Source organism: Physella acuta, unplaced genomic scaffold (assembly GCF_028476545.2).
Source record: "Physella acuta isolate Inbredline_101_S28 unplaced genomic scaffold, ASM2847654v3 ptg000518l, whole genome shotgun sequence".
NCBI classification, from domain to species: Eukaryota; Metazoa; Mollusca; class Gastropoda; family Physidae; genus Physella; species Physella acuta.
Genome location: NW_026732037.1, coordinates 281,286 through 299,606, shown reverse-complemented (window position 1 = coordinate 299,606; position 18,321 = coordinate 281,286). Strand labels below are relative to the sequence as shown.

The 18,321-nt window shown below is 44.1% G+C and overlaps 1 protein-coding gene across 1 annotated transcript in view; it reads left to right on the top strand.

The window, feature by feature from the left end:
• The window catches only part of LOC131944999 (uncharacterized), a 70,084-nt gene that overhangs the window by 45,161 nt on the left and 6,602 nt on the right, over positions 1–18,321 (top strand). Inside the window, exons 49-67 of the mRNA XM_059305929.1 lie at positions 1,278–1,479; positions 1,863–1,999; positions 2,495–2,622; positions 5,747–5,874; positions 6,271–6,584; positions 6,757–6,902; positions 7,080–7,176; positions 7,347–7,479; positions 7,704–7,888; positions 8,363–8,546; positions 8,850–8,995; positions 9,511–9,638; positions 10,260–10,377; positions 13,643–13,779; positions 13,886–14,069; positions 15,532–15,774; positions 16,301–16,424; positions 16,602–16,786; positions 17,693–17,867. Of these exons, the coding sequence (XP_059161912.1) occupies positions 1,278–1,479; positions 1,863–1,999; positions 2,495–2,622; positions 5,747–5,874; positions 6,271–6,584; positions 6,757–6,902; positions 7,080–7,176; positions 7,347–7,479; positions 7,704–7,888; positions 8,363–8,546; positions 8,850–8,995; positions 9,511–9,638; positions 10,260–10,377; positions 13,643–13,779; positions 13,886–14,069; positions 15,532–15,774; positions 16,301–16,424; positions 16,602–16,786; positions 17,693–17,867 (3,094 nt within the window). The remainder of the gene's footprint in view (positions 1–1,277; positions 1,480–1,862; positions 2,000–2,494; positions 2,623–5,746; positions 5,875–6,270; positions 6,585–6,756; positions 6,903–7,079; positions 7,177–7,346; positions 7,480–7,703; positions 7,889–8,362; positions 8,547–8,849; positions 8,996–9,510; positions 9,639–10,259; positions 10,378–13,642; positions 13,780–13,885; positions 14,070–15,531; positions 15,775–16,300; positions 16,425–16,601; positions 16,787–17,692; positions 17,868–18,321) is intronic.

Here is an 18,321-nt window from a genome sequence, read left to right as displayed (position 1 = left end):
TACTACAGGCAGCATATCAACCAGATGCTTAAGGGTGAGGTCAGGGGGTGGGGACAGAATGGGTGGGGTGGGGACAGGGTGGGTGGGGTGGGGACAGAAACTCGACACTGAGAAATGCTCACAGGATAACGTACTACAGGCAACATATCAACCAGATGCTTAAGGGTGAGGTCAGGGGGTGGGGGGTGGGGTGGGGGGTGGGGACAGGGTGAGTGGGGTGGGGACAGGAACTCGACACTGAGAGATGCTCACAGGATAACGTATTACAGGCAGCATATCAACCAGATGCTTAAGGGTGAGGTCAGGGGTGGGGGTGGGGGTGAGGGGTGGGGACAGGGTGAGTGGGGTGGGGACAGGAACTCGACACTGAGAGATGCTCACAGGATAACGTATTACAGGCAACATATCAACCAGATGCTAAAGGGTGAGGTCAGGGGGTGGGGGGTGGGGGACAGGGTGGGTGGGGTGGGGACAGTGTGGGTGGGGTGGGGACAGGTGGGGTGGGGACAGGAACTCGACACTGGGAGATGCTCACAGGATAACGTACTACAGGCAACATATCAATCAGATGCTCAATGGTGAGGACAGGGGGGGCAGGGGTAGGGCGATGGGGAATGGTGGGGTGATGGGGGATGGACACGTTAGGTTTGGGGACGGGAACTCAACACTGACAGATGCCCACAGGATCGCAATTTAGTGTGTAGCATTAGTTGCTCATAAAATCAATAAAATCTCCAACATGTTTTGGGGATCAATGTTTTTACTATGGAAAACAAATTTTCATTTTCAAATTTTCAGTGTATATACAAGCTTATATATTGGCTTTCTTATGATATCTGTTTTATTTGTTATTGAACAGTTTAAATTAATGTTTAATGACTAATTATTAATGCATTGTCATCCATAACAAACATATTTAAGGAAAATTTGGACGAAATCACTGCATTTTAAGTGGGTTGAAATTGAGTTACAAGATTTGTCACAAACCAATAAACAGACTAGGTGAACTAAATAAAAAGTTTACAAAATGTCTTAAAATCCCGAAAGTTACACTTTTAGACATGATGGTCAAGATGACAGAGGAAGTAGAGTTCTCCAGTTTCTTGCATGTCAAGACACAACATTGTTATTTCTAAACGTTACTGCGTTTAATGTGTCTACACCAAAATATTCCTTCACAAACATAGACGTAAAAATTTGTGGTCATATTTACTTGAGGTATAAGATATATTAGAGTAGCTACCAATAGCTTGAACAGAAAGTTCTGTCGTCTGCAGCGCTGCACCAAGACGGCTGCAACATTCGAGGCTACACCGCCTGGTCGCTGATGGACAACTTCGAGTGGCAGAGTGGCTACACGGAGAAGTTCGGCCTCTATCACGTGGACTTTAACCACCCCAACAGGACTCGAACCCCCAAGGCTTCGGCACAGTTCTTCGCTAACCTCATCAGAGACAACGGCTTCAAGAAAGGTTATAGGTCAGTGTTGGGGGAGGTTAGAGGTCAGTGTTGGGGGAGGTTATAGGTCAGTGTTGGGGGTGTGGGTGTGGGGAGGTTATAGGTCATTTTTGAGGGAGGGGGACATGGGGAGGTTATATGTCAGTGGTTTGGGGAGGTTATATGTCAGTGGTTTGGGGAGGTTATAGGTCATTGTTGGGGGAGGGGGGACATAAGGAGGTTATAGGTCATTGAGGTATATATTGGAGAGTTTAAACATAGTAAAACTAAGGATTAGGTCAAGAGTTGAATAGGTCAAACCAACTAAATGTATACATTTTATTTTTTTTATTTCGTTTGTTGGACATATGAAAGCTAGTGTGGGTAAATAAACATATTCTTTTAATCCCCCCCCCCCACTCTAGTGGTCAAGGTGGTCTGGCGACAGGTGTTGTGTACATGGAGAATGATTTCCAGGTCTTTTATGACCAGTTCCCTGGAGACTTTGCATGGTCAACAGCAACAGCTTCTTACCAGATAGAGGGGGCCTGGAATACTGACGGTAAGGGGTGGGGATTAGCAGAGGTAAAGGGTGGGGATTAGCAGAGGTAAGGGGTGGGGATTAGCAGATGTAATCGGTGGGGATTAGCAGAGGTAAGGGGTGGTGGTTAGCAGAGGTAAGGGGTGGTAATTAGCAGAGGTAAGGGGTGGTGATTAGCAGAGGTAAGGGGTGGTGGTTAGCAGAGGTAAGGGGTGGGGATTAGCTGAGGTAAGTAACGTGGGTTACTGTAAGTAAGAAGTATGGTGTAGTGTAATGATGTTGATGGCAGGTATTGCTCATAGTAAGGTGTCAAGCGATATTGTAATAACGAGTTGTAAAATTTGAATCAAATGTTAACCCTCATGGGCCACGAAGACCAGTGTAGTACAGTTAACCCTCATGGGCCACGAAGACCAGTGTAGTACAGTTAACCCTCATGGGCCACGAACACCAGTGTAGTACAGTTAACCCTCATGGGCCACGAAGACCAGTGTAGTACACAGATGATGTTTGCAGGCAAGGGCCCGAGCATCTGGGACACCTGGGCCCACGCAGGGAAGATTGACCACAACGAGACAGGTGACGTGGCGTGTGACAGCTACCACAAGTACAAGGAAGATGTCCAGCTTCTCAAGAACCTCGGGGTAATCTGAGTCGTCATGACGTGTAGTAATCTCGTAATTATATTTCATGGACTTTTAAAATATATTCATTGATTTTTAAAATAGGATATTCTTGCATTGTCATTTAGAATTCTCTAGTGCAGGGGTCGGCAACCTTTTGATGCGCAAGAGCCAAAAGTTACAATTTACAAAATTTCCCAGTTTTTAAAGAGCCACAACATTTTTATTTCAATATTTGGTATTCAGAGTTTATTCCAGGCATCTCTTCGGAAGAGAAAGTCTACCGCCCCCTCCCCCCCCCTTGAACGAAATGGAATTTATATAGAAAATATATACTTTTAACAGTGTCCGCCCCCCCCCCTCCGGAGATTTTAGTCCCCCCCCCCCCTTAAAATATGAAATTATATTTATTCTTATAAAAACATAGACATGTTTCGCCAGAATAATAACATTAGTAGTCAAATAATATAATTCTAGGACCATCTCAATCCACTTTAGAAGCTGTTAATTTTAATTTTATATTTTCTTTACGGATAACACCGGCTCAGAAGGTGTCTCCCATTAGCCAGGCAGGCCTCAACACGGCAAACTCCGACTAACTGGCTTGGATTCCGGTTTGAATAACTTGCATCGTTCGCTTCTGTCCTTTGGTTCTCACTAAGCTTATCTTCCATCCCACTGAACGCAGGGTAAAGTCGTACCCCACCGTCCAGTACAAATGAATTTATATAACCATTAATATTTGTGCAGTGAGCTGGAGAGGCATCTGCACGTCAAAAGAGCCGCACGCAGCTCGCGAGCCACAGGTTGCCGACCCCTGTATTAGAAGATTTGTGTAAGCTTGGGTAATGACAACGAAGTATCTCCCGTTCTTTAAACTAGAAATAAAATTTGATTTAAGGGAGACAACCTATAAATGATTTACTAAAGGCTAAACAGAAATGAAGATATGCATAAATAACTTAGTAAAATATGATGATAACTATTTTATTAGATATTTTAATATTAGTATTACTTTTATTGTAAATTTATGTGGAAAAAGTTCGTTTTTATTAAATTGCTATTTAAAATTTTTTTGTATTCAAAAATAACAAAAACCGTTAACATCATTTCAATGTTGTTCAATAAAAGCGAGAGTATTTATAATTACAGCATAGGTTAAAAAAAACTTTTAAAAATATTTTGACTCCCCATTAAAAGGGACAATAATAAACCAAAAATAAGTTGGTATTCCCGGTCAACGGAAATTACTCAAAATTTGACAGAAGGTAGAGATTTAGATCTTTTACTTACATGTGAAATTTCGTTTATCTATCCTAAATAGTACTCAAGTTAAAGGCTTTTGAAAAATTCAAAGTAGAAAAAGTACCACTTCCGGTTATCGGAAATCGCACAAAAGTTGATATGGATCTACGATTTTGATAAAATACTTATATATGAAATTTCATCAACCTAGCTGTAACGGTACTCAAGTTATCGTGTTTACACACAGACAGACAGACAGACAGACAGACAGACAGACAGACAGACAGACAGACAGACAGACAGACAGACAGACAGACAGACAGACAGACAGACAGACAGACACACACACACACACACACAGACATACGGACAAGATTGCAAAATTATGTTTTTCCGTATCAGTGAGGTGTAAAACGTCGAGATTTGTAAAAATCTCCGTCGAGATTTGTAAAAATCTCCGTCGAGATTTGTAAAAATCTCGATTTTTTTTGCACGATTACAAGACTTTCTCTATACTTCGTATATACGAGAAAGTAAAAAAAAGTATCTGTTCTAAAATATTAAAAAATGAACCGGGAGTGATCTCTGCTAAACTTTCTCGAATATTCTTATATGAAACAACAGGAGATGGCAATTCGGGATATAGACATGATTTTTAAACCATTTTAAATACTTAAACTTTTAAAAATAGAATAAAATCTCGTAGAAAAAAGAATAGCACAATAATATTTTTAATGATTTTTTAAATAAAGTAATATTAATAATAATATTTGCGCATGGAACTCGAGAGCCGCATCTTGACATAAAAAGAGCCTCATGCGGCTCGCGAGCCACAGGTTGCCGATCTCTGCTCTAGTGTAATAAATTTGAAACAAATTACACAATAAGGTTTTAAGTTAAGGAAAAGTTTGTAAAAACGGAAACGGATACGATTGTTTACTTTCTGTGGTTAGGTTAATCGTTTGACCATAGACAGCTGACCCATTACCATTTGTCCATTGACAGCTGACCCATTACCGTTTGTCCATCGACAGGTGACCCATTGCCATTTGTCCATTGACAGGTGACCTATTACCGTTTGTCCATCGACAGGTGACCCATTACCATTTGTCTATTGACAGGTGACACATTACCGCTTGTCTATTGACAGGTGAACCATTACCGTTTGTCTATTGACAGGTGACCCATTACTCTATGTCTATTGACAGGTGACACATTACCGTTTGTCTATTGACAGGTGACCCATTACCGTTTGTCTATTGACAGGTGACATATTACCGTTTGTCTATTGTCAGGTGACACATTACCGTTTGTCTATTGACAGGTGACACATTACCGTTTGTCTATTGACAGGTGACCAATTACCGTTTGTCCATTGACAGGTGACACATTACCGTTTGTCTATTGACAGGTGCACCATTACCGTTTGTCTATTGACAGGTGCACCATTACCGTTTGTCTATTGACAGGTGACACATTACCGTTTGTCTATTGACAGGTGACACATTACCGTTTGTCTATTGACAGGTGACCCATTACCGTTTGTCTATTGACTGGTGACACATTACCGTTTGTCTATTGACAGGTCACCCATTACCGTTTGTCTATTGACAGGTGACCCATTACCGTTTGTCTATTGACAGGTGACACATTACCGTTTGTCCATTGACAGGTGACCCATTACCGTTTGTCTATTGACAGGTGACACATTACCGTTTGTCTATTGACAGGTGACACTACCGTTTGTCTATTGACAGGTGACACATTACCGTTTGTCTATTGACAGGTGACACATTACCGTTTGTCTATTGACAGGTGACACTACCGTTTGTCTATTGACAGGTGACCCATTACCGTTTGTCCATTGACAGGTGACCCATTACCGTTTGTCTATTGACAGGTGACCCATTACCGTTTCTCCATCTCCTGGCCTCGCGTGATGTCTGATGGTACCCTGAACACGGTCAACGAACCAGGCATACAGTACTACAACAACGTCATTGATGAGCTTCTGGCGAATAACATACAGTAAGTCTATTCATTGCTAGTGATTCGCGTGGTGCCGTTGGTACAACTAACAATATAAAGCCTACACAAAGCTAGATAATAGCGTCAAGGTGGTGGGGTTAAATGCGAGCCACATCAGACGCCAGGCACAAGTTGCGGGTGAAGGGCATCATGTTCTTTTTTTTTTAAATTAGAAGGCATCAGCGTTCTTTGACTAAACAACTACGATTGATCAATTTTAACGAATACAAAATTGGATGACAACAAATTATATCACTGTTTATCCTATAGGCCTACAGTATAATTTTAAGGTTTAGCTATAGTTTACTAAGACAGAGAAAAAAATCACTGTTTATTCTATACAGTATTTTAAGGATTAGATATAGTTTACTAAGACAGAGAAAACATTTTGTCCAGACCTATGGTGACCTTATACCACTGGGACCTCCCCCAAGCCCTAGAAGACAAGGGCGGCTGGCTGAACAAGTCCATACAAGACGACTTCGCCGAGTACAGCAGGCTCTGCTTCCAAAGGTTTGGAGACCGAGTCAAGAAGTGGATCACATTTAACGAGCCCCCAATCGTTACCATCATGGGGTACGGGGATGGGACGAGTGCCCCCGGACACAGGGACCCGGGTAGGGGCGGCTACATTAGTGGGTACAACTTAATCGTGGCCCACGCTAAAGCATACAGACTGTATCAGCAGGAGTTTAAAGCAACTCAAAAAGGTGAGAGCTGATTCTATGCAATCTGCAGCACGTATAAATCCTTGTTTTGTTTTCATAACAGTCTTTCATGCACGCCTACACAACTTTATCAATCTATTTGAACTAAATAGTCAATAAACCATGTTTGATATCGACGTTTTACTGACCAATGAAACACGACTTTCATTCCCAGGCGAGGTTGGCATCACAATCAACCAAGGTTGGCCAGAACCGCTCGACCCACTGAGTCTGGACGACATCAAGGCGTCAGAGCGGAGCATCAGCTTCTATGGAGGCTGGTTCGCTCACCCGATATTTGTAGATGGCGACTATCCTCCGGTACTGACACCAAACTCTCTTCCACATTTGTTTTATATCGATGATAAGAAAGAAATTTCAATTGGATATTAGTAAAAAACAATAAATTGAATTTAACAGCAAGAGCGAAAAAAAATGTGCCCATTAAAAACCGATCGCTTGTATTTCAGTCTACATTTTTGGTGTATGTTTTTTCAGGAAATGAAGCGGAGAGTTCTAGAAAGAAGTCTGGCACAGGGCCTCAGTGAGAGCAGGTTGCCAGAGTTTACAGACCAGGAGAAGCAAATTATTAACGGTAAACAGTAACTACTTCTCGGCTCTTTACAGGATTTCAACAGATAAAAACTACTAACGAGTATATTGGGGATGTATAAACAAAAGAAAATTTCAACGAATATTCCACAACCGTTGAATACGTAACCACTAGTTAGCGTTGCTATAGTAACGCGGGCTGTTGTCTTCCAGGTTCTTCTGATTTCTTCGGAATAAATTTTTATTCTGCCGGCCTGACGACCAACGACCCCCAGCCTCCGTCTAACCCACCCAACTACTACAACGACCAGGAGACTAGGGGGGAAACAAACCCATCCTGGGTGGGGTAAGTTCAGGCTTCAAATTAGCCACAACTTTTCTGTAACTCATTCATTGTGGGCAATAGGGCTTGTAAGTAGGTCAAAACTTCTCGTTCTCGTACTTGCCAGCTAGTAGATTTCGAGACCGTCGACTTACAAGCCCTATTGTTTGATGGGTCGTCGACGCTTGCACCGGTCCGCCCCTATTGTTTGATGGGTCGTTGACACTTGCACCTGTCCCCTCCCTCAGGTCAGGTTCCGATTGGCTGAAGGTGACGCCGTTTGGTATCCGGAAGGTGTTGAACTGGCTGAAGAACAACTACAACAACGTGCCGGTCTACATCACAGAGAACGGCATCAGTGACCGGAACGGCAGCCTGCACGACTGGCACAGGGTCCACTACTACAGGCTCTACCTGAGCGAAATTTTGAAAGGTGAGCTTTGTCTGGGTCCTCATTAGGGCAGGTGAAGTAGAGTTGATCTGTTTATCTGAACTCCGTATATATAAGGTATGTGAGGTTAGAAATCTCTTGGCAGAATTGATTTTCCTCTGGTTGACGGTAGACCTGGAAACAAACTCATGAGCTTCAGGTTAGCGGTCAAAACATCTAATAAGAGAGATCAATACTTAGCATAGTTTTGAAATAGTTACAAATGCAATAGGGCTGGTAAGTAGGTCACCAACCAGTTCTACGGCTCAATAACACATGCATGAGCCATAGAACTAGTTGGTGACCTACTTACCAGCCCTATTGCAAAAATTTCCTTTAATTGAAAAATATCGAGAAAGATTTTAAAAGGTCAACCGGACATTTCAAACTACACCATCCAACAGCTATCTTTCTTTTTATTACTTTACGACATGTTTTACCTTTGAAACTTTTATCAATGTCCTCCACTTAAACCAGCCATCAAATTGGACGGCTGTAACGTGAAGGGCTACACGGCCTGGTCGTTGATGGACAACCTGGAGTGGACGAGAGCCTATGACGAGAGATTCGGACTTCATTACGTCAACTTTACTGACCCGGCTAGACCCAGAACACCCAAGGCATCGGCTCGGTTTATCAAAACCTTAATCGCAGATGGAGGGTAGGTGCCAGTCTAGGGCAGATGTAGGGTAGGTGTAAGCTTAGGGCAGATGGTGGGTAGGGCAGATGGAGGGTAGGGCAGATGGCGGGTAGGTGTAATTTAGGGCACATGGAGGGTAGGTGTAAGTTTAGGGCAGATGGCGGGTAGGTGTAAGTTTAGGGCAGATGGAGGGTAGGTGTAAGTTTAGGGCAGATGGCGGGTAGGTGTCAGGCTAGGGAAGAGGGTGGTTAGGTAAGCATCAGTACTATTTTAAAGCCCGTCTCTGTTGGTAAACAATGTAGAAATCTATTTTTGATCCACCAGCTTCAAACACGGCTACACACAGAAAGGTGGGTGGGGCACGGCTGTGGAGATGACTGACGACTTCCTGTACGGCAAATTTCCAGAGAATTTCGCCTGGGGCATGGCCACGTCTGCTTACCAGATAGAGGGCGCCTGGGATGCTGATGGTAAGATGGGTGTGGGGGTGTGGGGGTGGGATGCTGATGGTAAGATGGGGATGGGGGTTGTGGGGGTGGAATGCTGATGGTAAGATGGGGGTGGGGGGTGTGGGGGTGGAATGCTGATGGTAAGATGGGGGTGGGGGTGGGGGTGGGATGCTGATGGTAAGATGGGGGTGGGGGGTGTGGGGGTGGAATGCTGATGGTAAGATGGGGGTGGGGGTGGGGGTGGGATGCTGATGGTAAGTTGGGGGTGGGGGATGCTGATGGTACGATTGGGGTGGGTGATGGGGTGCTGATGAGGATGGGGGATGTTGATGGTAAGATGGGGTGGGGGATGTGGGGATGGGATGCTGATGGTAAGATGTGGGTGAGGGTTGTTGATTGGCAAATGGGGACTGAGAGGGGTCTTGGGTGAAAACAATAGGTGTTAGCTATATTCATGTAAACTATTACTGAATGTGACAATTTAATGGTGCTAACATTTAACCACACGCACATCATTTAACGATAATTATTCACAGGTAAAGGTGAGAGTATCTGGGACCGACAGAGCCACCTGGGATTGATAAAAAACAACGACACGGGTGACGTGGCTTGTGACAGCTATAACAAAATGGACGAGGACATTCAGATCATCAAAGACCTGGGGGTACGTTTTATACGCTAAACAAGGGGTCGGCAACCTGCGGCTTGCGAGCCGCATGCAGCTCCTTTGACGTCCAGATGCGGCTCTCCAGCTCCTTGCACAAACATTAATAGTTATATAATTTCATTTTTACTGGACGGTGGGGTACGAATTTACCCTGCGTTCAATGGGATGGAAGATAAGCCTGGTGAGAACCACAGGATAGAAGCGAACGATGCAAGTTATTCAAACCGATATCCAAGCCAGTTAGTCGGCGTTTGCCGTGTTGAGGCCTGACTGGCTAATAGGAGACACCTCCTGAGCCGGTGATATCCGTAAAGTCAAAAATATTTTAAAAAATTAACAGCTTCTAAAGTGGATTGAGATAGTCCTAGAATATTATTATTTGATTACTAATTTTACTATTCTGGCGAAAAGATCTATCTATATTTTTTTTAAAAGCTGCTAGAAAACAATTACTGAAAAAAAATCTTTAAACTAATACATTAAACACACCAAAGTTTTCCTGCCCACAGACTTATATGGTTAGTTTGTGTATGTTGAAGAAAACTGAGTTGATATAATGTAAGTATATTTGTGCCAATAATAAACGATGTGTCGTTCATTTTGTTCCCCATTCATTAGATCAGCCACTACCGCTTCTCTCTGTCATGGGCCCGTCTCCTACCCAACGGAACTCTGCCAGCTAACCAAGCCGGAATCGATCATTACAAAACATTCATCAGGAAACTCAGAGAAATAGGTAGGTCATTCAAAAAGTTTCATTCGATAATAATGAGCTTTCTGAACTCACATATGTGGTGTTTGCAGGATTTTCTCATGGGTGTGGGGTGTGGTCAAGTTATTTATGTGTGTATATTCCATAACGTCTTTGAGAATGTAAAAGTGTGGTTCTGCGATATTGAAGATTTGAAATTAAAAAAATAGAAATCGACGCGAATCGCCCTCGCTCATTCTTGTAAATTAACTACTTATAACTGACAGGGATGGAGCTTCTAGTGACCATGTACCACTTTATATCTGACAGGGGTGGAGCCTCTAGTCACCATGTACCACTTTATATCTGACAGGGGTGGAGCCTCTAGTGACAGGGGTGGAGCCTCTAGTCACCATGTACCACTTTATATCTGACAGGGGTGGAGCCTCTAGTGACCATGTACCACTTTATATCTGACAGGGGTGGAGCCTCTAGTCACCATGTACCACTTTATATCTGACAGGGGTGGAGCCTCTAGTGACCATGTACCACTTTATATCTGACAGGGGTGGAGCCTCTAGTGACAGGGGTGGAGCCTCTAGTGACAGGGGTGGAGCCTCTAGTGACAGGGGTGGAGCCTCTAGTGACAGGGGTGGAGCCTCTAGTGACAGGGGTGGAGCCTCTAGTTACCATGTACCACTTTATATCTGACAGGGGTGGAGCCTCTAGTCTCCATGTACCACTTTATATCTGACAGGGGTGGAGCCTCTAGTCACCATGTACCACTTTATATCTGACAGGGGTGGAGCCTCTAGTCACCATATACCACTTTATATCTGACAGGGGTGGAGCCTCTAGTGACCATGTACCACTTTATATCTGACAGGGGTGGAGCCTCTAGTGACCATGTACCACTTTATATCTGACAGGGGTGGAGCCTCTAGTCACCATGTACCACTTTATATCTGACAGGGGTGGAGCCTCTAGTCACCATGTACCACTTTATATCTGACAGGGGTGGAGCCTCTAGTCACCATGTACCACTTTATATCTGACAGGGGTGGAGCCTCTAGTGACAGGGGTGGAGCCTCTAGTCACCATGTACCACTTTATATCTGACAGGGGTGGAGCCTCTAGTGACCATGTACCACTTTATATCTGACAGGGGTGGAGCCTCTAGTCACCATGTACCACTTTATATCTGACAGGGGTGGAGCCTCTAGTGACCATGTACCACTTTATATCTGACAGGGGTGGAGCCTCTAGTGACCATGTACCACTTTATATCTGACAGGGGTGGAGCCTCTAGTCACCATGTACCACTTTATATCTGACAGGGGTGGAGCCTCTAGTGACCATGTACCACTTTATATCTGACAGGGGTGGAGCCTCTAGAGACAGGGGTGGAGCCTCTAGTCACCATGTACCACTTTATATCTGACAGGGGTGGAGCCTCTAGTGACCATGTACCACTTTATATCTGACAGGGGTGGAGCCTCTAGAGACCATGTACCACTTTATATCTGACAGGGGTGGAGCCTCTAGTGACCATGTACCACTTTATATCTGACAGGGGTGGAGCCTCTAGTCACCATGTACCACTTTATATCTGACAGGGGTGGAGCCTCTAGTGACCATGTACCACTTTATATCTGACAGGGGTGGAGCCTCTAGTCACCATGTACCACTTTATATCTGACAGGGGTGGAGCCTCTAGTGACAGGGGTGGAGCCTCTAGTCACCATGTACCACTTTATATCTGACAGGGGTGGAGCCTCTAGTGACAGGGGTGGAGCCTCTAGTCACCATGTACCACTTTATATCTGAGAGGGGTGGAGCCTCTAGTGACCATGTACCACTTTATATCTGACAGGGGTGGAGTCTCTAGTCACCATGTACCACTTTATATCTGACAGGGGTGGAGCCTCTAGTGACCATGTACCACTTTATATCTGACAGGGGTGGAGCCTCTAGTGACCATGTACCACTTTATATCTGACAGGGGTGGAGCCTCTAGAGACCGTGTACCACTTTATATCTGACAGGGGTGGAACCTCTAGTCACCATGTACCACTTTATATCTGACAGGGGTGGAGCCTGTAGTCACCATGTACCACTTTATATCTGACAGGGGTGGAGCCTCTAGTCACCATGTACCACTTTATATCTGACAGGGGTGGAGCCTCTAGTGACCATGTACCACTTTATATCTGACAGGGGTGGAGCCTCTAGTCACCATGTACCACTTTATATCTGACAGGGGTGGAGCCTCTAGTGACCATGTACCACTTTATATCTGACAGGGGTGGAACCTCTAGTGACCATGTACCACTTTATATCTGACAGGGGTGGAGCCTCTAGTCACCATGTACCACTTTATATCTGACAGGGGTGGAGCCTCTAGTCACCATGTACCACTTTATATCTGACAGGGGTGGAGCCTCTGGTGACCATGTACCACTTTATATCTGACAGGGGTGGAGCCTCTAGTGACCATGTACCACTTTATATCTGACAGGGGTGGAGCCTCTAGTGACCATGTACCACTTTATATGTGACAGGGGTGGAGCCTCTAGAGACAGGGGTGGAGCCTCTAGTCACCATGTACCACTTTATATCTGACAGGGGTGGAGCCTCTGGTGACAGGGGTGGAGCCTCTAGTCACCATGTACCACTTTATATCTGACAGGGGTGGAGCCTCTAGTGACAGGGGTGGAGCCTCTAGTCACCATGTACCACTTTATATCTGACAGGGGTGGAGCCTCTAGTGACCATGTACCACTTTATATCTGACAGGGGTGGAGCCTCTAGTGACCATGTACCACTTTATATCTGACAGGGGTGGAGCCTCTAGTCACCATGTACCACTTTATATCTGACAGGGGTGGAGCCTCTAGTGACAGGGGTGGAGCCTCTAGTCACCATGTACCACTTTATATCTGACAGGGGTGGAGCCTCTAGTGACCATGTACCACTTTATATCTGACAGGGGTGGAGCCTCTAGTCACCATGTACCACTATATATCTGACAGGGGTGGAGCCTCTAGTGACAGGGGTGGAGCCTCTAGTCACCATGTACCACTTTATATCTGACAGGGGTGGAGCCTCTGGTGACAGGGGTGGAGCCTCTGGTCACCATGTACCACTTTATATCTGACAGGGGTGGAGCCTCTAGTGACAGGGGTGGAGCCTCTAGTCACCATGTACCACTTTATATCTGACAGGGGTGGAGACTCTAGTCACCATGTACCACTTTATATCTGACAGGGGTGGAGCCTGTAGTGACCATGTACCACTTTATATCTGACAGGGGTGGAGCCTCTAGTCACCATGTACCACTGGGACCTACCCCAAGGCCTCCAAGACAAAGGCGGATGGTTAAACCCAGACGTTGTCGGCTGGTTCAAAGATTACGCTGAGCTCTGCTACACACAGTTTGGAGACCAGGTACCAGACCATACGAGACGGGGAAATGGGGGGGGGGGGATACATAACGCAGGAATTTATATTAGGAGAACTGATATTGATCATTTTGCGATTTTGATTTCTCTAGGTAAAAATGTGGATAACGTTTAACGAGCCTTGGGTCTTCACCCTGTTCGGCTACGGACAAGGCAACGACGCCCCTGGCATTAAAGACATCAGGAACAACCCGTACAAGGCGTCACATTACGTAATCAAAGCCCACGCTGAAGCTTATCATTTGTATCAAGATAAGTTCAAGGATACACAGAAAGGTTTGTTGCCACTATCTGACAAATTTGTATCATAATTTTGTGTCATAGTTATACCAACAGAGCAGATCCTTGTGTATGCGTCGCAGTTGTGTGGATATTCCTTCCGCACACCCCTTTTGTTTTTGATTGATTGGGAGACAAAACCAGTAATTCATTTTATCTGAATAATTATGAGGGGGGTTTCTTTCTAGCGCGAACCTCATAGGGATAATAAATAAATAGATTAGTAAACAAAGCGTTAAAAAATAGCAATGCTTTAAAGCCATTCGCATTCTTTTAGATTTCCCTCTGTCTACTGTCTGGGTAGAAACCTTAAAACAAAACAAAATTGACAATGACTGCTTAGGTTCCTTCCCCATACAAACTGAGTGATTAGATTGGCTAGGAACTCTCATATCAATTGGTTAAAATATTTTGTACGGGCCGACCCGCGGCATATCATACGCCGCTTTTTAGTTGTTTTATTTTCTACTTTTCAGTAATTCATAATTTGTGAATTCGACAGTACCAACGCTGCCACTGAATATATTTGCTTTAAAACACTATCAGTGGGTCGTTAAGGACGATACTAACCCCACCCTTCTTTCCCCCAACCCCTACCCTACACCCCGTGAAAGCAGCCTCCTCTTAATTACCTCCCCTAAGTCTAAAGTAGTTTCAAACTAAATTATCTGCCCCTAATTGGCGTCACTAATCCCGGCTGTAAGTTTGTAAACATTTAGCGTGAACCACAGCTCACCAGACCATGTAGGGGTGGGGGAGGTTGATTTATGCCTAGTGAAGAAGATAGGGGACTGCAAGGCGCGCTTACGGCTTGTTTTCTAGGGTCTCCAAGAAGAGAATTATATATATAGATTATTTAGCATACTCTTTACACTGACCCACCAACTGGGTTTAAGTTCAATTCGGCTTTATTCTTACGGTTACTTTGAATCTTATAAGCTGTCTTTACATACATAATTTCTTCCAGGCATCCCAGAGAGGGCTAAGCGCCCCCCCCCCCCCCACCGTGAAAGAAGTCAACCGCTCCCCACCCGAACGATATGGTATTTACATCGAAAATGTATACTTTTATCAGTGTCCGCCCCGAAAATATCAAGTGCCCATCCTCAGTGGCGTAGCGGGGTCGGGTGTCACCCTGTGCGGCACTTAATGGTGTCACCCCCCCCCCCCCAGAGGCGTAGCGACCCTTCCCGGGGACAAACTTTCAAATTTTCGATTTGCACCCCCCCCCCCCTCAAGTTTTTCTCTATATATTTTGCTATTTTTTACCTTGGTGTCACCCCCCTAAATGGTGTCACCCGGTGCGGTCCGCACCCCCGCCCCCCCTTCTCGCTACGCCCCTGCCCATCCCCCACCCCCACGGAGAAAAAAGTCTGGAAGAAACACTGTTTATATAAGTAGACACTTGATGTGATCTCTAAACTTAATTGTAATTGTGTAAGTGTTTGCCATGCACTAGGTCAGGTTGGCATCACCTTGAACTGCGAGTGGTTTGAACCACGTGACGTGACCGTGGAGCAGGACATCGAGGCGTCAGACCGGAAACTCCAGTTCTGGATGGGCTGGCACGCCCACCCCATCCTGGTCAGTGGCGACTACCCGGATGTGATGAAAGCCTACGTTCTAAACGCCAGTCTTGAAGAAGGTCTGGCCACCTCCAGGCTGCCGGAGTTCACACCGGAGGAAAAACTTAGAATCAAGGGTAAGGTCAAGGTTATTTAGTACCTGTTTTTTGTGGAATGTTCCAGAGGAACTAATTGACAGCAGATTTTTCAGGAAAATTAAGCTCTTTTAAAAATAATATTTACTGTTGTTAAGCTCTTAAAGTTGTATTGCCAACAGATTTTTCAGGAAAATTAAGCTCTTTTAAAAAATAATATTTACTTTGTTAAGCTCTTGATGTTCTATTAAAAGAAAATCTCAAGTTAAATCTGAATCGAAAAATGATTAACTTGTTTTAATTTTATTGAATACTTGCAGTTATAAGTGTTAGGTTAATAATTTTATACAATACTTGTAGTAGTAATGTTATAAGGGTTAGGTTAATAATTTTATTCAATACTTGTAGTAGTAATGTTATAAGGGTTAGGTTAAATAGACCCAAGCTCTGTTAGAAAGTTTATTTTTTTTCTTGTCAGAGTTTCTAGTGTGCTCCAGCCATTTAGTGTTTTTGTTTTATAAAATATCAATGCCAATTGAAACACAAGTAACCCAGCACCCTTCCCCAGGTACGTCCGACTTCCTAGGGTTAAACCACTACTCCAGTAACGTGGCCTACGAATCTACTGGCGGCGAGCCTGGCTATTTCGGCGACCAGAAAGTCAGCGATTATAAGAACCCAGCATGGCAGACGTACGCTCACGTTTGCTTTCTTTGATTATTAGCTAGAGAACTTGCAGTATCAAAAAGTAACTAGTGACTTTTTTTTTTTAAATTGCAGATCCGATGATAGATATAATTGATTGCAGATTTCTATTCACAAATTACATTCGATAACAATCTGAAAGTTTTGATTTGTTTTATTTTCAGTCCGTACTGGCCATATGCCTGGGTCAACCCGATTGGCCTGAGGAAAGTTCTGAACTGGATAAGAAGGGAATACGGCGACATCCCCATCTACATCACAGAAAACGGTATCAGTGACGATAACGGCACGTTAGACGACCCCCATCGTGTGCTCTATTTACAGGATTATATCAACAACGTTCTCAAAGGTAAGTCAATATGTGCAGCTCATAAGTCTATCTGTCTAGCCCATAAGTCGTGTGCTCTATTTACAGGATTATATCAACAACGTTCTCAAAGGTACGTCTATATGTCTAGCCCATAAGTCTATCTGTGTAGCCTATGGTATAAGTCTACCTATCTAGCCCCTTAGTCTACCTGTGTAGCCCATAAGTCTACCTGTGTAGTCTATAGTATAAGTCTACCCGTGTAGCCTATGGTATAAGTCTACCTGTGTAGCCTGTAAGTCTACCTGTGTAGTCTATGGTATAAGTCTACCTGTCTAGCCCATAAGTCTACCTGTCTAGCCCATAAGTCTACCTGTGTAGCCCATAAGTCTACCTGTGTAGCCTATGGTATAAGTCTACCTATGTGGCCCATAAGTCTACCTGTGCAGCTTATGGTATAAGTCTACCTGTCTAGCCCATAAGTCTACCTGTCTAGCCCATACGTCTACCTGTGCAGCTTATGGTATAAGTCTACATGTGTAGCCTATGGTATAAGTCTACCTATGTGGCCCATAAGTCTACCTGTGCAGCTTATGGTATAAGTCTACCTGTAGCCTATGTTATAAGTCTACCTGTGTATCCCATAAGTCTACCAGTGTTTGTGTCTCTATCTACCTAGCAATATTAGAGATAGTGTTTTTGACGCCATAGGTAGGCAAAGGTTCAGAAAGTAGTCATTATAAAGACAGAACAGTAGAGCCAAACGGGATCCGGGTGTACTTCTCCGCCTCTCAGTTACTTTATTGTCTAACAATAGTAGAATATGATTACTTACATTGATATTACGGACACATATTATAAGCACTATATTCTAATTCATAGACTATAAGAAATATTTACAGTATAAGTGTCATAATATACATAATGTATTGATTGTGTTCTGTTCAGCTATCGTACTGGACAAAGTAAACGTGAAAGGCTACTTCACTTGGTCACTTCTGGACAACTTCGAGTGGTCGATTGGATACTCCGTCAAGTTTGGCGTCTATCAGGTGGATTTTAACCACCCCAACAGAACACGGAGACCCAAAACATCAGCTCGCTATTTGTATGAGCTTTACAGGTGAGTCTTAGTGTCTTTACAGGTGAGTCTTAGTGTCTTTACAGGTGAGTCTTAGTGTCTGTACAGGTGAGTCTTAGTGTCTCTATAGGTGAGTCTTAGTGTCTTTACAGGTGAGTCTTAGTGTCTTTACAGGTGAGTCTTAGTGTCTTTACAGGTGAGTCTTAGTGTCTTTATAGGTGAGTCTTAGTGTCTTTACAGGTGAGTCTTAGTGTCGTTACAGGTGAGTCTTAGTGTCTGTACAGGTGAGTCTTAGTGTCTCTATAGGTGAGTCTTAGTGTCTTTACAGGTGAGTCTTAGTGTCTTTACAGGTGAGTCTTGGTGTCTTTACAGGTGAGTCTTAGTGTCTTTACAGGTGAGTCTTTGTTTCTTTACGGGTGAGTCTTTGTTTCTTTACAGGTGAGTCTTAGTGTCTTTACAGTTGAGTCTTTTTCACTTTACAGGTGAGTCTTGTTTC